We start from the raw sequence: 21,463 nt of genomic DNA on the forward strand, positions 1-21,463 counted from the left end.
TACAAAGGAGCTCTTCCTTTCTGTACCAACTTGGAAAGACAGTATTGATTTTAAAACATTGCAGGTTGGCATGGTGGTGCATGCCTGTAATCCCAGATACTCGGGAGTCAGAGCAGGAAACTTGTGATTTGAAGACTAACCTGGGTAGTGGGAGTGGTGAAGCCCTATCTTAAGAACTAAAAGAAGCCCAGTGCTAGTGGCTCCTGACTGTAAACTAGCTACTCAGAAGGATGAGTCTGGGAGACACTTATCTCCAGTTAACCAGCTACAAACTGGAAGTGGCTCTGTGGCTCAAAGCAGTAAAGCAGTGGCTTTGAGTCAAAGAAGCCCAGGGACAGTGCCCAGGCCCTGAGTTCAAGCCCCTAGGTCTTAGCTCAAATGGAAGAACACTTGTTTAGCTTGACTAAGGCAATAGATTCAATATCCAGCATTAAAAAGAAATTGCAAGGCATATGTTCATGTTTTAAAATCATTTACTAATCACCTGAGCACACCCATCTTGCAAGGTGAAGTTGTACAAATGTCCCTCTCTGCTCTACTGCAGTGCAGCATGGTAAGTGAGCTCTATGTCCTCACCACTCCATCTGCCCAAATCAGGACCCCCCACCCCCAAGGAGGCACTGGGAGGGGAAACTCCACTACCCTGCATTTAAAAATCGCCAGGAGCCTTTAGAGCTGTCGCTTCTTCCCTGTCCCCTGTCTGTCCCATAGAAGGAAGCATATCTAATTGGCATGCTATCCGAGGACACAACACAGTCACAAACAGAAGAATGAGCCTAGGACAGAAACTACCACTCCTGTGTTCCCCAAAGTAAACTTCAGAAACAAGAGCTTGCCTGTTCATCTACCTGGATGTGTGCTTTGCTGGGTACAGGAAATTCAGCCCTAATGCACGGGAATGGACAGTGTTCTGGCTATTTCTTTCACACTTGCAGGACCCAGTCCCTACCCTTGTAAAGTCAGGCACATAGTTCCTCAGACCAAGTTCCCTCCAGCCGCATGTTGAATAAGTTCACTTTCCATGGCAAGCACTGTCTTAAGGAGAGTCAAATCTTCTTTTAGTTAGCCAGCTATGCGAATAAAAAGAGTGAGGGCAATCATATAGAAACCCACTTCACATCTAGAGATAATGCAAATGACTCCAAAGTTTCTGTCTACTTCTAAGGAAGTTGCAGATTGCTATAGGTGAAATCCTGGAAGAAAGTAGCCCAGAACTTGCACCATCATTGTGTCTGGAGCTGTCATCCTCTGTCCTCTAGAAACTAAACAGCCACACACAAACCTCATGCACACACACACACACACACACACACACACACACACAAACCCTGCACGTGCATACCCACGCATGCACCTACCTATTTATACATATATAAATACATATATATTAATTCATCTGTGTATAGAATGCAAAAACCATCAAACCTTGCTATGCAGAATGATGAGGCTGGACCCCTACAAGACAGGGGTGCACGCCCTCCCCCCTTCCTGCACGAGGCTGGCGGGTGTGCTTTGTCTCCCATTCAAGTCTGGAGGGGACAATGCCCCTGGGTACACTCATCTGGCAAGGGCAAGGAAGGACGAAATCCTAAACGGGGGGCAGATTGTAGATGGACTTCAAGGAAAACCACAAAACCCTACAATATGTTACCCTCCGCCTGAGTCTACTTGAGAAGCTTCTAAGGCGATGGTTTAAAGCCAGGTCTAGGCAGGGATTCCTGGTGCTCCATGATACCATTAGGGCCAGAACCGGCTTTGGGGGTGAGGTGGGGAGAGGGGAGACAAGTCCTGGCAGGGTGAACCCCGAGATTTATCAGTCCCCGACGGACAGGAGGACAGACCTCGAAGGGCCAGGAACAACCACCACCCCTGAGCCCCACATTGCGGAGTCTCAGAAGCACCCTGACCCCCGGGAATCACCGGTCTCACCGGTCGAGTGTCCCCCTCCCTCCCTCCTGTCCTGTGCCCGGCCAGGGGGTCGGGGGGCCGCGGGGCCCCAGCACCCTTGGGTCCCTGTGGGCAGCGGGGCGGGCCTTGGAGGGGGGTCGCGGGGGTCACGGGGGGAGGGCCGGGGGCCGGGGAACGGGGGCCGGGCCGGGGGTCCCTGGGGTCCCCGGGAGTGGGGTGGGGCAGGGATGCTGACCGTCCAGAGCCAGCATGGAGGGGAAGTCCTTGCAGTTGGCCACGCCGGTGGAGTCGGTGACGCACGTCTTCCAGAGGTTGGCGAAAAAGGTGGCGGTGGTGATGACCGTGCCGTCGATGGTGGACACCTTCCAGTAGTCGGTGGGCAGCGTGGACGACACCAGCACCCAGCCGGAGATGGAGACCATGAAAGCGACGATCTCCGAGGCCGTGCTCGCCATGCCGCCGCCGCCGCCGCGCTCACCGCCGTCGGGGATCTCCCTGGCGTGCGCCGCGACCCCCCGCCGGATACCCGGGCCGGCCAGGCTCCGCCCCCAGCCCCGCCCCGGACGCGCGGGCCACGCCCACCGGCAGGCCACGCCCCGATACGACCACCACCCCTCCCAGAGGCTGCAGATGGGGCGGCCCGACGCCAGGGGGCGCGCGCGGCCCCTCCCCCTCCCCCCCCCCCACGCCGCACCTGGGCTCCACCCCCTTCGCCGTGGTCGGGTCCCGGGGCGCTCACTCTGGGTGAGCCTGGTGTGTCAGTTGGGGGGGGGGGGCGGTGAGGGAGGGAGCGAGTCAGTCCCCTGTCCCCCCCCCCCCCGCACTCCCGATTCGGGGAGCCCGTGTGTGCGAAGGGGGAGCCGTCACCGCAGGCAGGCTTGGCTCAGACCCATCTTGGCTCTTTTTATTTTTATTATTTTTTTTTAAACAACTTCCACCTTTGGTGCCTAATTGAAGAATAAACCCATTCATTCCTGCATCTCCTCGCTGCCCTCTGAAGGCAAATAAAGATCAGGGTGTGCTTCCAGCCCCGAGGTCACCAACCCCAGCCTCAGAGGCTGACACACACACAGACACACACACACACACACACACACACTCTGGCTTCATTATAGGATGACTATTTGTCTACTTAACAGGGCTCGCAGGTCCTGCTGTGTGTGTGACCTTTCGGCATTCACTTCTTGCCAACCCTCACCCAAGGCCTCAAACATACAGGGCAGTCTGCTACCTAAAAGCCAGTTGCGAGCTTTTCATGATCTTTGTGAAGGGACATTTTGTGGTCCTGTATATGTGTGTGTGTGTGTGTGTGTGCATGTGTGTGCATGCCAGTACTGGGGCTTACAACCAGAACTTGGGGCTCTAGGTTTTCTTGCTCCTAGCTAGTCTGTACCACTTGAGTCATGCCTTCAGTCTGGCATCTTGGTGGTTAACTGGAGATAAAGTCGCCGAGACTTTTCTGCTTGGGCTGGCTTTGATTCTGGGTCATCCAGACCTCGGTTTCCTGTATGGCTAGAATTACAGGCATGAGCCACCTCCGTCACCACAAACAAACAAACAAAAAGATGTACATCTGTGTCGCTTATGACTATAATTCTTCTACTCGGGAGCTGAGATCCATGGATTGTGAGTTGAAGCCAGCTGGGGCAGAAACGTCTAATTAACCACCAAGAAGCCAGAAGTGGAGGTTGGCTTCAGTGGCAAAGTGATGGCCTTGAGCTAACAAGGCAAGATCAAGCCCCAGGATGCATACAAAACAACCACCCAAAGCAACCATAAGAGCGCAGAGGGAAACCAGGTGACAGTGGAGACAGGACGTTGGCCAACAGCATCCTCCAGGTAGAGGGGTATCGAGGGGAAGGATGCTGTTGGCTTTGGAGGTTGGCCTTGGAAGCTACTGAGACACATTCCACTCAATATGTTTCCTGTTTCTAGAATAATATTCAGATGCTGTGTGTGTGTGTGTGTGTGTGTGTGTGTGCGAGCGAGAGAGAGAGAGAGAGAGAGTGTGTGTGTGTGTGTGTGTGTCCTGGGCTTGAACTTTTTTGATCAAGGCTAACACTTTACCACTTGAGCCACGCCTCCACTTCCAGCTTTTTGGAGATAAGACTCTCAGGGACTTTCCTACCCAGTCTGGCTTCAGATCATGATCCTCAGATCTCAGCCTCCTGAATGGCGAGGATTACAGGTGTGAGCCATCAGTGCCTGGCTGTTTTGTTTTGTTTGGACAGCCCTTTGGGCAAACCTGTTCTCCATACTAGCTTCAAATCTGTCTCTCTTTAACTGCTACCCTAGTTCTGTAAACTGCACCCTGGAGGCTGCGGTCCTGCTGGAAGGGATGGAGGGTGTTAGTGAACACTTGAAGGTCTCCTGGCTGTGGGAATGGGGGTGTGGTTTGCTTGCAGTCGCCCTCTTGGGCTGCCCTTGTTTCCAATGTAGCCTGGGTGTCACTTTTTATTTATTTATTTATTCTGAAGCAAGCACTCTTGCCACTAGGCCATATCCCCAGCCCTGGGTGTCACTTTAGTTCACAAAATGTGGGTGTTTTCCTTGTCAGCTTCCCAGCGGTTCATAACAATCCTCTTCAATTGGTAGCTGCAGCGTCCTCTATTTTATTTCCTTTTTAGTCTGGTTTCTTGTCCCCCAGGATAGTTCCACTCTTATTTCTCACCCATCTTTCTTTCTGAACTCTATGTCCCTTTTGGATCCAACTTTCTACACGGAAAGCAAAAAGCCATTAGATATTAGTTATGGCGTTTCCTAAATATCAAGTGTTATACAGAGTTGGCATTATGTTTTTCTTTTCTTTCTTTTTTTTTTTTTTTTGGCCAGTCCTGGGGCTGGACTCAGGGCCTGAGCACTGTCCCTGGCTTCTTTTTGCTCAAGGCTAGCACTCTGCCACTTGAGCCACAGTGCCGGTTCTGGCCATTTTCTGTATATGTGGTGCTGGGGAATTGAACCCAGGGCCTCATGTATATGAGGCAAGCACTCTTGCCACTAGGCCATATCCCCAGCCCCGGCATTGTGTTTTTCTCTTTTGGACTTACTTCTTTTTGCTATGAGTTTGTATCTATTCAACGTAGGTACTTCCTGACTGTGTTAACAATTCCTTGTGTTGTTTTAAAGACAAAATATGTACTTGCTTTTGGATCCAGAATGCTTAGGATTGTGACTTTTAGGACTAACTCACCAGCTAGCTCGTTCATGAATTTGCATTGTTTGGATCCAAAGATACACTGTTTTAAAGAAAGGACTGTGCAGAGTGGTGTCGGTTCCTAGACTAGTCACCAGAAGTTGATGTAACATATAATACAGAACTCTGCCTTTTCTACTTAGGAAGGAAGGAAAGGAAGGAAGGAAGAAGGAAGGAAGAAAGAAAAGGAAAGGGAAGGAAGAAGAAGGAAGGAAGAAGGAAGAAGGAAGGAAGGAAGGAAGGAAGAAGGAAGGAAGAAGGAAGGAAGAAGAAGGAAGGAAGGAAGGAAGGAAGGAAGGAAGGAAGGAAGGAAGGAAGGAAGGAAGGAAAGGAAAGGAAAGGAAAGGAAAGAAAAGAATCCCCAATCACCACTGTAACATCACTTCCAGAACAAACAAACGAATTCTGGATTCCTGATTGGAACCCCAAGAAAGAATGTCATTCATGGAGAAGGAAGCCAAGCTCCAGGTGGCCTTGTAGCATTATTCTCATTATTATTATTATTATTCCCATTATTATTATTATGCCTAGCCTGGACAACGGCCTCAGCCTTACTGACTGGAAGTGGTGCTCATGCTCACACAGTTAATTTGGCATCGTTAATGGTGAGAATTAAGGGGAGAAAGTACATTACTTTCTTCATTGAAAACTTCAAAATAAGAAACATCCTGTTGCTGCAGAGATTGTAAGACACCGTTGTAACCTGAAACAGGGTTGGAAATGTCACAAACAACCCACAGATGATGACCTGGATGACAGCACTTTACTTCCTTTGCCAAATAACACAGACAAGGGTAATCAGGCCTGGGGCAGGGAGTATAGCTTTAGTGGTTAAATGCTTGCCTTGCATTCATGAAGCCCTGGGTTCGATTCCTCAGCACCACATATATAGAAAATGCCGGAAGTGCACTGTGGCTCAATCATTAGAGTGCTAGCCTTGAGCCAAAAGAAGCCAGGGACAGTGCTCAGGCCCTGAGTTCAAAGCCAAGGACTGGCAAAAAAAAAAAAAAAAGAAAGAAACAAATTGAATCTTTTGTCCTTTGTATGAGGTGAGACAGTGCTAAATTCTTTTCTTTTTCTTCATTGCATATGTACTGTAAAAGTCTATATTTTAGAACCTACAAGTACCTATCCAAAGAATGGAAAATAATCATTTTTTTAAATATCTAAAGAAGATCATGTCATACTCTAAGCCTTTATTTGAGAATGTTTTATATCTTAGGCTTTCAATTCAATTTCCTAAGGCATTACAATATGCTCAGGAATGTCCAGAAAATGAAAGCTGACTAAATAGAAGTTGGTTGTGCTATTTATTTATTTATTGCCAGTCCTGGGCCTTGGACTCAGGGCCTGAGCACTGTCCCTGGCTTCTTTTTGCTCAAGGCTAGCACTCTGCCACTTGAGCCACAACACCACTTCTGGCTGTTTTCTAGATATGTGGTGCTGAGGAATTGAACCCAGGGCTTCATGTGTACAAGACAAGCACTCTTGCCACTAGGCCATATTCCCAGCCCTGGTTTTTTGTTTTGTTTGTGTGTTTTTTAGCAAAAAATAATAGGTAAATGACATGCTTCTCTTTAAGATTATGCAGTCCCAAATAACATTTGCAGTTCATCTACAAACTGAGTTGAAGAAAGTACCTTTCAACCGATAAATGCTTCCTTGTTTTCTTTAGGATTTAGCTTGCTAAAATTTTTTAACTATTCACAAAAGACTTTTTCATTTAAACACAAGAATGAATACATGGCATAAGTTGTTTTCTCTAAAATATTCCAAGTAACACCCCTTTTACACTAAGTTTTTATTTACAGAAAATTTGCGAAACTTTTCCACTATGAAAATTACGACTTATAAATTTACAGACTTTTTTTGGTTTCTACCTGCAGATGTATAATGCCCCTGAAATATGCTACCCTGTTCATCTTAACACTGGAAGTTATTTCTTGGGCATGATTATGGTCATTAAGGAAAAATAGAGGACTCCCCACCCCCACCCCAGGGTTGTTCAATAGGAGTGAGAACCAGTTTAGCCAACTGGACAGGAGATTTGCAGAATTTCTTCACTTGAGATGCAAGCGCCCTGCCAAGCCACGCAGGTGTGCCTTTCAACCACTCAAAGATTTTCTAAGCATCAAATTAGGTTTCAGTATCATCAGCACCTTCCTCGATTCCACAGCGGTGGCAAGCTACTGATCAGCTGAGAGGAAACTGAAGTCCGGATAAATACAATATTATCTAGGAAAAACAACTGCCTAGGAGCCAAATAATGTTACACCACTTAACCTAAGACATTAATGCCGAAACCAAGATATAAAAATAGCCTATCTGGGTTCTTTTTTTTCCCTTCCATTTTTCCCTGCTGTGGTTGGGTTATCTCAATCTCTATGTGAGTTGTATGATATTTGTAATCTACTTAGCATGAAAACGACAGAGATAGGAGTAGTTAGGGAATGAACACTCACTCTTATGAATGATCCTGTTCATAAAAAATATGTGTGTATAGATATGTATGTCTATAAATGTCTATGCAGAACTTCAAATCATAAATATACACAGTTGCCTTATTTTGTCATTTGTCCACATCAGAACATTTCCATGGACTTATTACAAGTTGATGCCATTTCCCTTGTGCTTTTTTTTCATGCATTTGTTTGGAACCAACCCACTCACTTGCAATTTTGAGTTTGGGGGCACCTTCTAGATTCCTCTTGAGGCCCTGAGGAAGCGAGGTCTGGGATTCTAGCAGCCCATGTCTGTCTTGGTGATATCTTTCCAGCCTGAATGGACTCTCAGTGTTCTCATGCTCGGATACTGAAAACTTGCAAGCTTGCCTAGGGATTGGGTGCATTTGTTGGTCAATAAACATTGAATGAGCAGTAAATTGACCTGTGTACCCAGGTTGGAGCAGTAAGGAAATAAATCTTTGTGATTTGGGGCAAGTCATTTTATTTCTCAGAGTTACAGCTTTCTCATTTGTAAAACAAAGAGTTTTGATGGATTGCCTCCAAAACCATTTCCAACTCTGAAAGTCTGACCATTCGCAGACAGTATCGCCATGGAGAAAAGCCACACGTTTCCCTTTGTGCCCTTGCTGCCTTATTTTTCTGTTTCCTTCCTTTGCTCTGTCTAAAGGAATGGTGGTGTATTTACAGATCTTTGCAGGAGTGCATGGAGAAAATGTTTAAACACCTGTACACATGGTCTTATTTTCTCTTCTTAAAATTAGAGATGTGACAAATAGTGGTTCTATCTACTAGTGAAATTGGGTGAGATGTCATGGACAGTCGAGGAACATGAAAGAAAGTTCTAGCTCTGTGTAGCCTTAGGCAGGTCACCTCATTTCGCTCAAAACTATAAAGCAGGGATTGAAAAAAAAACACACACACCAGCTTCTTTTAATGATATTGTAAGGATTAGAGACAATGCGTTTATATAAAATTCAGGAATGGGGTCAATGTTCAACAAGTGATGGACACTATTCAGTTTGCTTATGCATTTTCATGTGTCTGTGTCTCTTTAAAACTCTACAGTTACATTTTCTGTAAAAGAAGTATTAATCAGAGTTTGACTAGCATACAGGAAGCCTGGAGTGCCAAGCAGCCTTCCACACACCGAATATGGCAAACAAAACAGACACCCCCCTGCCTGATTGAAGCTCTGCTTTTCATGGGAGACACAGGAACAAGGTAAGAAAAACATCTAGACTAGATCACATATGTCCTAAAGAGAAATGTTGATGAGAACAGGGATCAAGATATGTGGAGAGAGGGTCATCTTCCCTCCCTCCCTCCCTCCCTCCCTCCCTCCCTCCCTCCCTCCCTCCCTCCCTCCCTCCCTCCCTCCCTCCCTCCCTCCCTCCCTCCCTCCCTCCTCCTTCCTCCCTCCCTCCCTCCCTCCCTTCTTTCCTTCCTTCCTTCCTTCCTTCCTTCCTTCCTTCCTTCCTTCCTTCCTTCCTCCCTCCCTCCCTTCCTTCCTCCCTCCCTCCCTCCCTCCTTCCCTCCCTCCCTTCCTACCTTCCTTTCTTCCTTCCTTCCTTTCCTTCCTTCCTTCCTTCCTTCCTCCCTCCCTCCCTCCCTCCCTTCTTTCCTTCCTTCCTTCCTTCCTTCCTTCCTTCCTTCCTTCCTTCCTCCCTCCCTCCCTTCCTTCCTCCCTCCCTCCCTCCCTCCTTCCCTCCCTCCCTTCCTACCTTCCTTTCTTCCTTCCTTCCTTTCCTTCCTTCCTTCCTTCCTCCCTCCCTCCCTCCCTCCCTCCCTTCCTCCCTTCCTTTCTTCCTTCCTCCTTTCCTTCCCTCCCTTCCTCCCTCCCTCCCTTCCTCCCTCCCTTTCTTCCTTCCTCCTTCCTTCCTCCCTCCCTCCCTCCCTCCCTTCCTCCCTCCTTTCCTTTCTTCCTTCCTTCCTTTCTTCCTTCCTTCCTTCCTCCCTCCCTCCCTCCCTCCCTTCCTCCCTTCCTCCCTCCCTCCCTCCCTCCCTCCCTCCCTCCCTCCCTCCCTCCCTGCCTGCCTCCCTCCCTCCCTCCCTCCCTCCCTCCCTTCCTCCCTCCCTCCCTCCCTTCCTTCCTCCCTCCCTCCCTCCCTCCCTTCTTTCCTTCCTTCCTTCCTTCCTTCCTTCCTTCCTCCCTCCCTCCCTTCCTTCCTCCCTCCCTCCCTCCCTCCCTCCCTCCCTCCCTTCCTCCCTTCCTTTCTTCCTTCCTCCTTTCCTTCCCTCCCTTCCTCCCTCCCTCCCTTCCTCCCTCCCTTTCTTCCTTCCTCCTTCCTTCCTCCCTCCCTCCCTCCCTCCCTTCCTCCCTCCTTTCCTTTCTTCCTTCCTTCCTTTCTTCCTTCCTTCCTTCCTCCCTCCCTCCCTCCCTCCCTCCCTCCCTGCCTGCCTCCCTCCCTCCCTCCCTCCCTCCCTCCCTGCCTGCCTCCCTCCCTCCCTCCCTCCCTCCCTCCCTCCCTTCCTCCCTCCCTCCCTCCCTTCCTTCCTCCCTCCCTCCCTCCCTCCCTTCTTTCCTTCCTTCCTTCCTTCCTTCCTTCCTTCCTTCCTTCCTTCCTTCCTTCCTCCCTCCCTCCCTTCCTTCCTCCTCCCTCCCTCCCTCCCTCCCTTCCTCCCTTCCTTTCTTCCTTCCTCCTTTCCTTCCCTCCCTTCCTCCCTCCCTCCCTTCCTCCCTCCCTTTCTTCCTTCCTCCTTCCTTCCTCCTTCCTCCTCCCTCCCTCCCTCCCTCCCTTCCTCCCTCCTTTCCTTTCTTCCTTCCTTCCTTTCTTCCTTCCTTCCTTCCTCCCTCCCTCCCTCCCTCCCTTCCTCCCTTCCTCCCTTCCTTCCTCCTTTCCTTCCTCCCTTCCTCCCTCCCTTCCTCCCTCCCTCCCTCCCTTCCTTTCTTCCTTCCTCCTTTCCTTCCCTCCCTTCCTCCCTCCCTCCCTCCCTTTCTTCCTTCCTTCTTTCCTTCCCTCCCTCCCCTCTTTCTGCCTTTCCACCTTTTCTCCTTTCTTTCCTTCTCTCTTCTTTCTGCTGGTACTGGGGCTTGAACTTAGAACCTGAGCACTGTCATTTAGCTTTTTCACTCAAGACTAGTGCACACTTGAGCACAACTCCACTTCTGGGTTTTTGGTGGTTAACTGGACCTAAGAGTCTCACAGCCTTTCCTTCCAGGGCTGGCTTTTTACCTCACTCCTTCGGCTTCCTGAATAGCCAGGATTTCTGGCACCTGGCTGAGAGAGTGATTTTTCTATTGTAATGGCCGGAGAAAGAGAAGCCCTCCCTGGGAAGAAGGCTGGAAGGAAATGACCTTGACTGTATGGCTCGTTCCAGGCCAAGCGCTCCCACAGACGGAGCACACTGGGTTTGTTTGAAGAGCACTGGTAGCACCACTGGGTTGGAGCAGAGACTCAAGACGGAGAGTAGTAGAGCTGAGGACATTCTGTGTGTGTCCCTCTGTGTGAGAGCATGCACGTGTGCGTGTCTACATGAGTTCTATGCATGTGTCTACATGTGTTCCTGTACGTGGACGTCTGCATGTGTGTATGTATCTGTGCGTCTGTGTGTTCATGTACATGGGCAGCAGGTATGTAGGTTTGTGTAGCTTCCGTCTGGCCTCATAAGTTCTAGTGAGATCTTGGGCTTTTGCTGAGCGACAGGAAGCTATTGGCAGGTGTTTTGAAGTGAGGGGTGACACCCTACCTGGTTTAGGGCCACTCTGGGGGCACCTGAAGGGGGCAGGGGCCGGGGCAGAGAGCCTGCTTCTAAGATGGATTTTTGTAAACTATATGTAAAACTGGATTCTTACATCTACCTGTTTTATTGATCTAGAATGCTAGAGTTAGATCTTCTCAAACATCCTTTAATTCAGCATTTCAAATGAAGAAGCTTTGCAATGCAAAAGTGAATTCTTGAAACACCTGAAGTCATAAAGTGCAGTCACAAAGTATACGTTGGAGCACGGTACTGATGGGAATACCATTTTGTATATGTTGTTTTTCAAAAATGTCTGAATTCACCAGATACCAGTGGCTCATGCCTGTAATTCTAGCTACTCAGGAGGCTGAGAATCCAGGGGATTACAATTCAAGGTAAAAGTCTAGCAAATGCTACCCCCAAAATAACCAGCAAAAAGTAGTAGAGCACCAGTAAAGCAAGATCAAGACTCTGAGTTCAAACCTCAGTATTGCCAGAATGGAAACAGAAAACGAACAAATGTGTATGAATCTTATGAGTTATCTGAGTTGAGCGAAGAAAAAAGTCTAAATTAGCCAAGTGCTGTGGCTTATGCCTAATCCCAGCTACTCAGAAGGCTGAGATCTGAGGATTGCTGTTTGAAGCCAGCGTGGGCAGGAAAGTCCTTAAGACTCTCATCTCCCATCAGCCACCAGAAAACTGGAAGTGGCGCTGTGGCCCAAGTGGTAGAGTGCTAGCCGTGAGCAAAAGAAGCTTAGGGATAGTGCCCCGGCCCAGAATTCAAGTCCTAGGACTACACAAAAAAAAAAAAAAAAAAAAAAAATCTGACTTATAAGCCAAGTTTGAATGATCTTTCAAAGTTGAAAGTTACTGTGTTCTCAAAGATATGTTCATGTTAATAAAATATTTACCAGTAGTTTACTAAGAACTTTGTGGCTCAGGCTAATGCAGAATCCTATTTACAATCACTGCGAAGATCAACATGAAGAGAAAAGGAAGTCCCGTGGAATTGTGTGCTGTACTGTGGTCCACAGAGAACTGGCACACCTCACGGTGGGGCGAAACAATCGCTGTTTCTGTGTTTGATTTAGGGTTTGCAAAGAATGAATGCACAGATCTAGAGCACAAAGTTAAAGTCATGTTTCACCTGTGGTTAGTATAACCACCACGCCTCTAGAATGTCATGTCAGTCATTAATCTTCCTGACAACAAACGTGCTCTCTCAGCCGCCTCCCCAACCACACAGGCTGCCTGTCTGTGTAATCCCTGTTGGGCTAAGTAATGTGGCTTTGCTTCGTAAGAAAGCCCCACAAATGATTACATTGTCATAGTAAAGCAGCCAGGGACACTTGGCCAAGCAACTTGCAGGAGGCTGTTTGTTCCAGGTTTCTAGGGCTCATATACTATGAGGAAGAAAGCAAAGAATAAGATTCTGTTACAGAGTGTTCATTTCCAGATATGACTAAAAGAATTAAATAAATTAAAACAGGGCTACGATAGAACTAGGATCCTAAAAGTAGGAACACAAACAACAGCAATAAATAAATAGATAGATAGATAGATAGGTAGGTAGATAGAGACCCAAGCAGCTGGTAGCTGGTAGCTCATGCCTTTAACCCCAGCTATTCGGAGACAGATCTGAGTATCTGGCTTTGAAGCCAGCCTGGGCAGGAAAGTCTGCGAAATCCTTATTGCCAATTAAGTCAGAAGTGTCACTGTGGCTCAAGTGTTAGAGTACCAATCTTGAGTAAAACACCTAAATGTTCAGGCATTGAGATCATGCCTCTCTATACACAGACATGCACACACACACACACACACACACACACACACACACACACACACAACCAAGACTAAATAAATAACTCAAAAGTGAGTTGAAAGATGTTTCTAAAACATCTGGCTAGATTAGTGAATCTAGGCAGAGGGTTGGTTTTCTTTATATCAATCGTGGAGCTTGAACTCAGGGCCTGAGCACTGTCCCTGAGCTGTTTTGTTCAGGTTTAATGCTCTACCACCACTCTGAGCCACAGCACCACATCCAGTTTTCTGGTGGTTAATTAAAGATAAAGGTCTCAAGGACTTTCCTGCCTAGGCTGACTTTGAACCATCATCCTCAGATCTCAGCCTCCTGAGTAACTAGGATTACAGGTGCTAGTCACTGGTGCCTTGCTTAAGGGTTGTTTTTCAAGGCAGGGTCAAGGGGAAACAAGAAGGAATTGAGAGAGAGAAAGAAAAAGAAACCTAGGAGACAGAGGAAGGTAGAGAAAGTGGTCAAAGGAAGATGGATTTCTTGATGGAGTTGTTCATTAGCCAACAGGAGAATAGTTAAAGTCATCAAGAAATCCTCCCCTGGGGCTGGGGATATAGCCTAGTGGCAAGAGTGCCTGCCTTGGATACACGAGGCCCCTAGGTTCGATTCCCCAGCACCACATATACAGAAAACGGCCAGAAGTGGCGCTGTGGCTCAAGTGGCGGAGTGCTAGCCTTGAGCGGGAAGAAGCCAGGGACAGTGCTCAAGCCCTGAGTCCAAGGCCCAGGACTGGCCAAAAAAAAAAAAAAAAAAGAAATCCTCCCCTCACAATAGAAAAACCATATCGGTTTTTTTTCCATTTTCAGAGATTTCTTGAGTTTTGCCTCTACTTACTGCCCCATTTTCTTCCAGTTATGTTTACTTCTCTATATTTGCCTATTTAAACTAGAAGCGTAGAACATTAACCCAAACCTGAACCAAAGGCAGGATGAAGAAGGAGTTTGGTTCATTTTATGCGCAGAACTTGAGTTTCTAGGGCATTGGCACCTCTGTTTATTTTCATGGCGGGAATTAAGCAGGTTAACAACAAAGCCTGACTTAGCACTTGATTTAGCCCATGATTGTGAACAAGCGTTATAAAACACACACACATGCAAAAGAGCCAAACACCCCCACTTGAAACCTGAAAAGAACCACCTTTCTCTTTCAGTTCTAAATAAAATTGTAATAGATTAATATTGTTGGCAGCAGTGCGGTGTGTGTGTGTGTGTGTGTGTGTGTGTGTGTGTGTGTGTGTGTGTGTGTGTGTAATCAGCATTCCCCAATCCAACATAGCTTTCCTAGCCTCCTCAATTGTTCTAGGCTCTAAGTTAGACCTTAGGCTTGGTTAGATTCTTGTAGGTAACAAAGCCAACCAAAAACTAACATCATTTCTCATTTCTTTTTCCAGCCAGTCAGTCACTAGCCAGTATAATTTTTATTTAGTGGGGTTTTTGGGGGTATTTTCAAGGACACATCCAAGCTTAGTTTCTCTGGGAGCTTCGTCCTAGCTCAGAGCTAGCAGCGCTAGTGAACTAGCAGGTCGCGTTTCAGTAAAAGCCTCCTCATGGTTGGTTCTGCTTTTAGGGGCCAATGCAAATGGTGGATAAGTCCTCACTGTTTCCCTGGACCAGGCAGGTTGTTTTGCTAAATAGAGAAGTCTAAATTCAGGACCCAAGCCCCTTGCAGAAAGAGAGAAGAGCAAGCGATGAAATGCACAGGGCCTTCCGACTTGGCACTGCAGGGCTGTGGAGAGAGTTGGTGTCTTCATCTACACCTTTCCTGTAGCAGAATTTGGCTCAATGAGTTTTTGCCAAGTGCGGAGTTGCTTAGAGCGTATCACTGCCACTTAAAGATGGCGTCCTCTTGGCACCTCCTTCCTTCTCCATAACTTGCATTGATGAAAATCAGTTAATCTGGGTTATGAAATTCCCTTGACAAAATGTGCATAGAAGACGAGACTCACACTCCAGGGAGAGCTGAGAACAGAGCTCAGAGCCTGTCTGTCCCTTAGCCACACGTCACCACTTCCTAGCTAGGAGCTAGGGCTGGGAATATGGCCTAGTGGCAAGAGTGCTTGCCTCATATACATGAAGCCCTGGGTTCGATTCCCCAGCACCACATATATGGAAAATGGCCAGAAGTGGCGCTGTGGCTCAAGTGGCAGAGTGCTAGCCTTGAGCAAAAAGAAGCCAGGGACAGTGCTCAGGCCCTGAGTCCAAGCCCCAGGACTGGCAAAAACAAAAACAGAGGAGCTATGCCATTGAAATATCAACAATTCCAATTATACTCTCACCACCCAAAACAACAACCAACTTCCTCTGCCCCCCCCCAAAAAAAAACACCCATTATTTATTAACTATATGTAACTTCACTAGGTTCCCTTTAGGCTGTGGTAAAACAAAACTGTATCTTAAAACCAGAAGGATGTAAAGAAACTGGGTTTATTTTGTCCATTTACTGTTTAATTTTTAACTATTCTATCATAATTAATTTTGGCTACCTAAAATAGAAAAACCCGAACTTCATCTTACCCCTTTACATTAGCAGTAGTCTTCCCTCTTCTCAGCAAGAGCTCTGGGATGCTAGCCCTCCCCCTCCCCCCTCCAGGACTAAATTCCTATGCACATGTCACAGGCTTCTGCACCAATGAAGGTCCTGCAGCTGTGACACTGAGCTACTCATAGGAGCAACCTAACTTATCCAAATTTGTTTTCCATAAGAAATCTGCGCCCTCTGTTGAATAAAATCTGTTATGACATTTAAATGTGATTTCCCCCCCCCCACCACCACCCCTCCCCACCACCCAGCACTCAACAGCTTGAAAATAAACACATTTGTGTTGGAAAGACCGTGAGAAAGGAAAAGAAAGAACAGATGTGAGAGACATGCGGAGAGTTCACAGGGCTGCAATCCAAAGGCGTTGTGACTGCAAACCAGAAGCGGCCGTACAAAGGGCACAGGATTGGGAATCAGGGTTAGCCAAAATGTGTTGGGTGACTCTACCCAATGGGAAACTGCAGGGTGATGTTTCCTAGGGCTAAACAGTGGGCACACATAAAATAACAAAACAGATCTTCCTCTTGAGGCTGAACGTTTGGCATGGTGAAGGAAGACACTGTGCCTCAGGTGATCTTTCTGCTTGGCTGAAACAGATTTCAAAGACTGGTTCAGATTTCCCAAAGTACACAAATGTGTTTGGAGATACTGAGGCAGGGGGTTATTAGGAGTTTTTCTTTTTTTCAACGAAGCACGTTGATAGAGTTTAGAGTTGACTACAACCAGGGTCTTGTCTTCCTACCAGCCCATTCTCTGGTCAGCCTACCATAATGGAATTCACTTCCTTCCCTCCACACTGGACCACAACGGGCAGAGGGACACAGTAGTGTGACTCTATGTGGCTCGTGTAGATTTCCTCTGCCTCATCTCAGCTGTCCTGGCTGAGTCTTTTGCACAGCTGCTCACATTCTCCTTTATGAAATATGTTTGTTTTTCCCCCTTTGACTTCTATGGCTCTACTATCTATATCTACTATCTACTGTCTATATTAATATATATTAATGTCATATATGTTATTTTGAAACTGTTGGGAAATGCAAGTGTATAAAGCCTTCAAATATTATTTTAAATATTGACATGAATAGATACATATGAATATATAAATATATAGATATATAAATATATAAAAGAAATATATAAATAAAAATAACTATATAAAAGAAAAATAATGTTGGGAAAGTGAAATAAAGCTGACTGACTGCACCGTACAATACTCAACTGGTCTTTCTGGTGATTGCGTGATTATGAGCTTGATCAAATGAAGTTCAAGAAAGACAGAAGAATCTTAACTCTGCTGTGGCTGGGGTGATGGTTTGGAGAAGGAGGTGGAGTATTCTGAGGTGTTGCACAGAAGGGCTTTGTAGCTAGGCCAGATCATCTGGGTGAAGACCTATGGAGGAAAGACAGAAAAGACCAGTGTGGAAGCAGGGATATGGCTGGGACTAGATGCCTGCAGTCTACTGTGGGGTTGCGGTGATTAACTGCAGGTACCTCTCTGTGGGTCCGGGGCCCCAATGAGAGCGTGGCACCTGCAGGTAACACCTAAGTCTTGGATGCCTTTGTATTCCATGCAGTAGGCAGGTAGCAAGCACTCAATAAACACATACTCATTTATTGGACATGAAAAACTTGCTCTTCGTTTTCTTATGTCTTCATAATTACCAGAAGGCACTAAAAAATCTAGCCTATTTTATCGTGTGTGTGTGTGTGTGTGTGTGTGTGTGTGTGTGTGCATCTGTGTGCCAGTCCAGGGGTTGAACTCAGGGCCTGGGCCCTGTTCCTGAGCTTTTTTTTTTATCAAGATTAGTGCTCTGCCACTTAAGCCACAGCTCTACTTATGGCTTTTTTGGTGAATAATTGTGGATAGAAGTGTCATGAACTTTCTTGCCTGGGCTGGCTTTGAACCATGATCCTCAGATCTCAGACTCCTGAGTAGCTAAGATTACAGGCATGAGCCACCAGGCACTGATGGTTTGAAAAAACAATTAGTCACTTATTCTCGGATAGTCTAAAAAGATATTCTGTGAATATAATAAGAGAGTAATAGATCCAAGGAAAACTCTTTACTTAAAATCTACTTTCTTCCCCCAGATAGTTTCTTCTGAAAGTTTATATGCACAGCAATGTTGACAGAATTTTACCGCGATTCCTATTCCGTGTCCAAAATACGGATTCTACCACTCAACATCGCTTGCTTGTTTGCTTGCATTCTCTGTCCCCCCATCCTTCTCTCTATCCCTCTTTCTCTGTCCATCTTGTGGGAGTTTTCTGTGGAACATTATAAGTTGTAGGTATCTGTACAAATTGGTCTATGGATTTCAGTATTCATATCACTAGCTATAGGTTAATATTTAGTTCTTTCACTTAATGTTAAATTTACATACAGTAAAATGCTTAAACTGGATGCACTTTGTTTGTGCCTATAATCCTAGCTACTCAGAATGCTGAGAGCTAAGAATCTCAGTTGGGAGCCAGTTTGAGCAGACAAATCTGAGACAAATCTCTTATCTCCAAGTAACCAGCAAAAAGCCAGATCTTGTAGAGGTGTGGTTCAAGTCATAGAGCACCAACAATGAATGAAAAAGCTGAGCTGTAGTGCAAAGTCCAGAGTTCAAGTCTCATTACTCTTTTTTTTTTTTTTTTTTTTGCCAGTCCTGGGCCTTGGACTCAGGGCCTGAGCACTGTCCCTGGCTTCTTTTTGCTCAAGGCTAGCACTCGGCCACTTGAGCCACAGCGCCACTTCTGGCCATTTTCTGTATATGTGGTGCTGGGGAATTGAACCGAGGGCTTCATGTATACGAGGCAAGTGCTCTTGCCACTAGGCCATATCCCCAGCCCCTCTCACAGACTCTTAACAAATGAATAAGTCTGTTTAAATGAAACAAACTCTTATTAAGGTACAGGATATTATTGCCTCTTGAGAAAATTACATTTTATGCCTTTCTAGTTTCTTCTATTTCTCCATACTAAATCAGTTTTGTGACTTCAAAAACTTACCTAGACAGAATTCAACTTGTGCAGGATATCTTTCATTCTTAGAAAACTTGACTTCCCAGAATCAGCCATGTGTTACATGTACGACTACTTCACTTCTTTATTTTGCAGAGCTGTAATCTATCTCTGTAGGTGAAGTGGTTTGTTCATTTTTCTACTGGTAAACAAACAATCCTTTTCCAGTTTTAGGTTATTACAAAGAAAAGTGCTATGAGCATTGTGGCACAAATCTTTTGGTGAACATATGCTATCCCTGGAAATTATCTAACAGTGCAATTACTGGGCTGTAGAGGAAATGTATGTTTAATTTTATAAGAATGATCTCCCATTTCTCCCAAAGTGTTGTGCTATTTTACACCCCACAAACAGTGCACAACAGTTGTGGGTGCTCTGCCTGTTTGCCAGTATTTGATGGTGTCTGTCTATTGTGTTAGCCATTTTTGTAGACATTCCGTGATCCCCTGGGTGCTTTTCATTTCTCCGATGACTCATGATGTTGATCCCTTCCTGTGCTCGGTGCTTACATGAATACCTCCTTTATGAACCACCTGTCCAGATATTTCGCTTCTTTCTTAGAGACTTGTTTCTCTGTTGTTCTAAGAGTGCTTAATTTAGATAGATAAGCATTCCTTGTCAGATATCTATACGAGGCGAGCACTCTACCACTAGGCCATATTCCCAGCCCCCTTGTCAGATATCTAAAACAAAGCAAGTAAGCACACATATATTTTCTTATGGCATTTCTTTTTATGACCTCTTTTGTCCAATTCTGGCCTATCTTTAAGTCACGGTGATAATATTCTCCATTTTCCTCTAAAACTCTGGTTTTAGCTTTTGTATTTAGGCCTCGGAACCATCTTTGATCCATGTCTGTGTGTCTGAAAGAAGTGTGTGGTGGAAGTTCATTTTTCCTTATGATGGTCCAGGTGTCTTTGTTGAAAATCAAATGTTATTCAAGTGTATTTAGAATCAAATTGACAGCTAGAAGTTTCTTTGTTAAATATTACTTCTTTCTTTGATTTTTTAGATACTGTAATCTGGGGAAAGAATTCATGGGGAGGACATACGTTTTCTGATAGCCTTCAAGGAAAACAGACCCTGTGACTTTAAAATTGGAGTATCTGTCTCTTTCTTCACTGATTAATTTCCATATTAACCTCAATATGGGATTCAATACTAATTGAGTCCCATGTTAATATACTGATGATTAATATACTATTAGTTAATAATGTGTTACATATATTACATATACTGTAGCTATAATATATTATTAAATAATAATATATTAATCTTCAATATATTAGTGTGGGATCCAATTGATATTAATACTAATTATTAATAAAACCAATTTAACATTATATAAATCATGTCATTAATATTATTAAATATTGGTTATTGTATTTTATGTGATTGTAATTATATTATTTTAATTATGTTAATTATTAATAATATTAACCATCAATATATTAATAATCCTACATTAATAACCCAACATATTGCAAACTTCATTTGAAAATTAAGGGTCCTTACCATGCAAAATTAAGGATTATGTTAACGCTGTTGTCCTCAGTTAACGTTCACTATACTTGCTACAAAAGAAAGACCACTGCTTCCGCTTAGCTGTCCATTGAGCAGGCTAGGAGTATCGCAAGGAAATTAGTGAGTGAACTCAAGTAAGTGACTTCTTCCTTTGATATTTTTTTCATTCGAAAGAAAGAAAAGCAGTTCTTATACTGTTCCTATTACAATGGGATTTGGCAAAAAACCAACAACAACAACAAAAAAAAACCAGTGAGTTCAGGGAAATCCTTTTGTGAAACATGAATAAAATAAATAAACAAATACACGATAGTTGCTAAACACAAAGTGTTTCCCTTAAATGTCTGAGTAGCGGGCATCTCCTTGGCAGCCATTGTATTCTCATTCTGCTTGTCATTAGGGATGTGTCCTGTTTTGTGGGACACTGGAGAGAAACGCTCCCTCCCTTGACTGGGTGTGTCCACATAGGAGGGGAGTGGCCAGCCCTTGGCAGTCTCTCCTGAGCCGGCCTGTCCAGGTGCATTTGCCTGCTCTTGACACCGGTAATTCAATAGCTAGTTTCCTTCCGGTAAGGATTCTCTGACCACTTACAATGTGCCTTAAGTCTTTGTCTCACACCATTCATAAGTGTTGTGGTTTAAACGCAGAGAATTTTAACAACTCTCACCTCCCAACATAAACAGCAGTTATGAAAAATGTCAAAGGGTTTTCAGTGCCCAGGATGTGGGTTCTGTGGCATGGATTGGAATGATTCACAGAACACCATGGAAACTTCCTGAAGTACCTCCCTCTCTCTTCCCCCACCTACAGCTCCACACCAAGAAGAAACAACGACAGGCGTGAGAAGATGTAAGCCTGATAATACAGTTTTGAGTGGTGTTGGTGAACACCAAAACTCGCTTTTAAGCTTATGTTCAAGTATGTGGAATTTATGCACTTGAAATAATTTTTTTACAATTTCAGTAAAAATCAACACTATGTTTTAAATATTGAAAGTGGACTATTTATATTTGGTTTGCTTCTGGAATAATTTGCATCCTTATTTTAAAAAATGCTACTGGACTGGGACTATGGCTTAGTGGCAGAGTACTTGCCTCATATACATGAAGTCCTGGGTTCGATTCCTCAGCACCACATAATATAGAAAAAGCCAGAAGGGACACTGTGGCTCAAGTGGCAGAGGGCTAGCCTTGAGCAAAAAGAAGCCAGGGGAAGGGTTCAGGCCCTGAGTTTAAGCAGCAGGACTGGCAAAAAAAATTTTAAAGAAAAGTGAAGGGGGAAAACAACTACCAACTCTTCACATCTAATAGACGAGTTTTAAGGAAATGCTCT

General features: G+C 45.3%; 1 protein-coding gene and 1 long non-coding RNA gene across 3 annotated transcripts in view; both read right to left on the reverse strand.

Annotated features, from left to right (window-relative positions):
• The window catches only part of Cldn10 (claudin 10), an 84,103-nt gene that overhangs the window by 27,904 nt on the left and 34,736 nt on the right, over positions 1-21,463 (reverse strand). The window contains exon 1 of one of the 2 annotated variants that reach the window (XM_048341175.1): positions 2,144-2,396. The exons of the other annotated variant lie outside the window; for it this stretch is intronic. Within the exon in view, the coding sequence (XP_048197132.1) occupies positions 2,144-2,363 (220 nt within the window). The 5' untranslated portion in view covers positions 2,364-2,396. Of the gene's footprint in view, positions 1-2,143; positions 2,397-21,463 lie in introns of those variants that run through there. 2 annotated transcript variants of the gene reach the window in all.
• Positions 18,829-21,463, reverse strand: part of LOC125348166 — a 35,073-nt gene continuing 32,438 nt past the window's right edge. Inside the window, exon 2 of the long non-coding RNA XR_007210312.1 lies at positions 18,829-19,233. This is a non-coding gene — a long non-coding RNA (uncharacterized LOC125348166). The remainder of the gene's footprint in view (positions 19,234-21,463) is intronic.

Source organism: Perognathus longimembris, chromosome 3 (assembly GCF_023159225.1).
Source record: "Perognathus longimembris pacificus isolate PPM17 chromosome 3, ASM2315922v1, whole genome shotgun sequence".
Taxonomy (NCBI): Eukaryota; Metazoa; Chordata; class Mammalia; order Rodentia; family Heteromyidae; genus Perognathus; species Perognathus longimembris.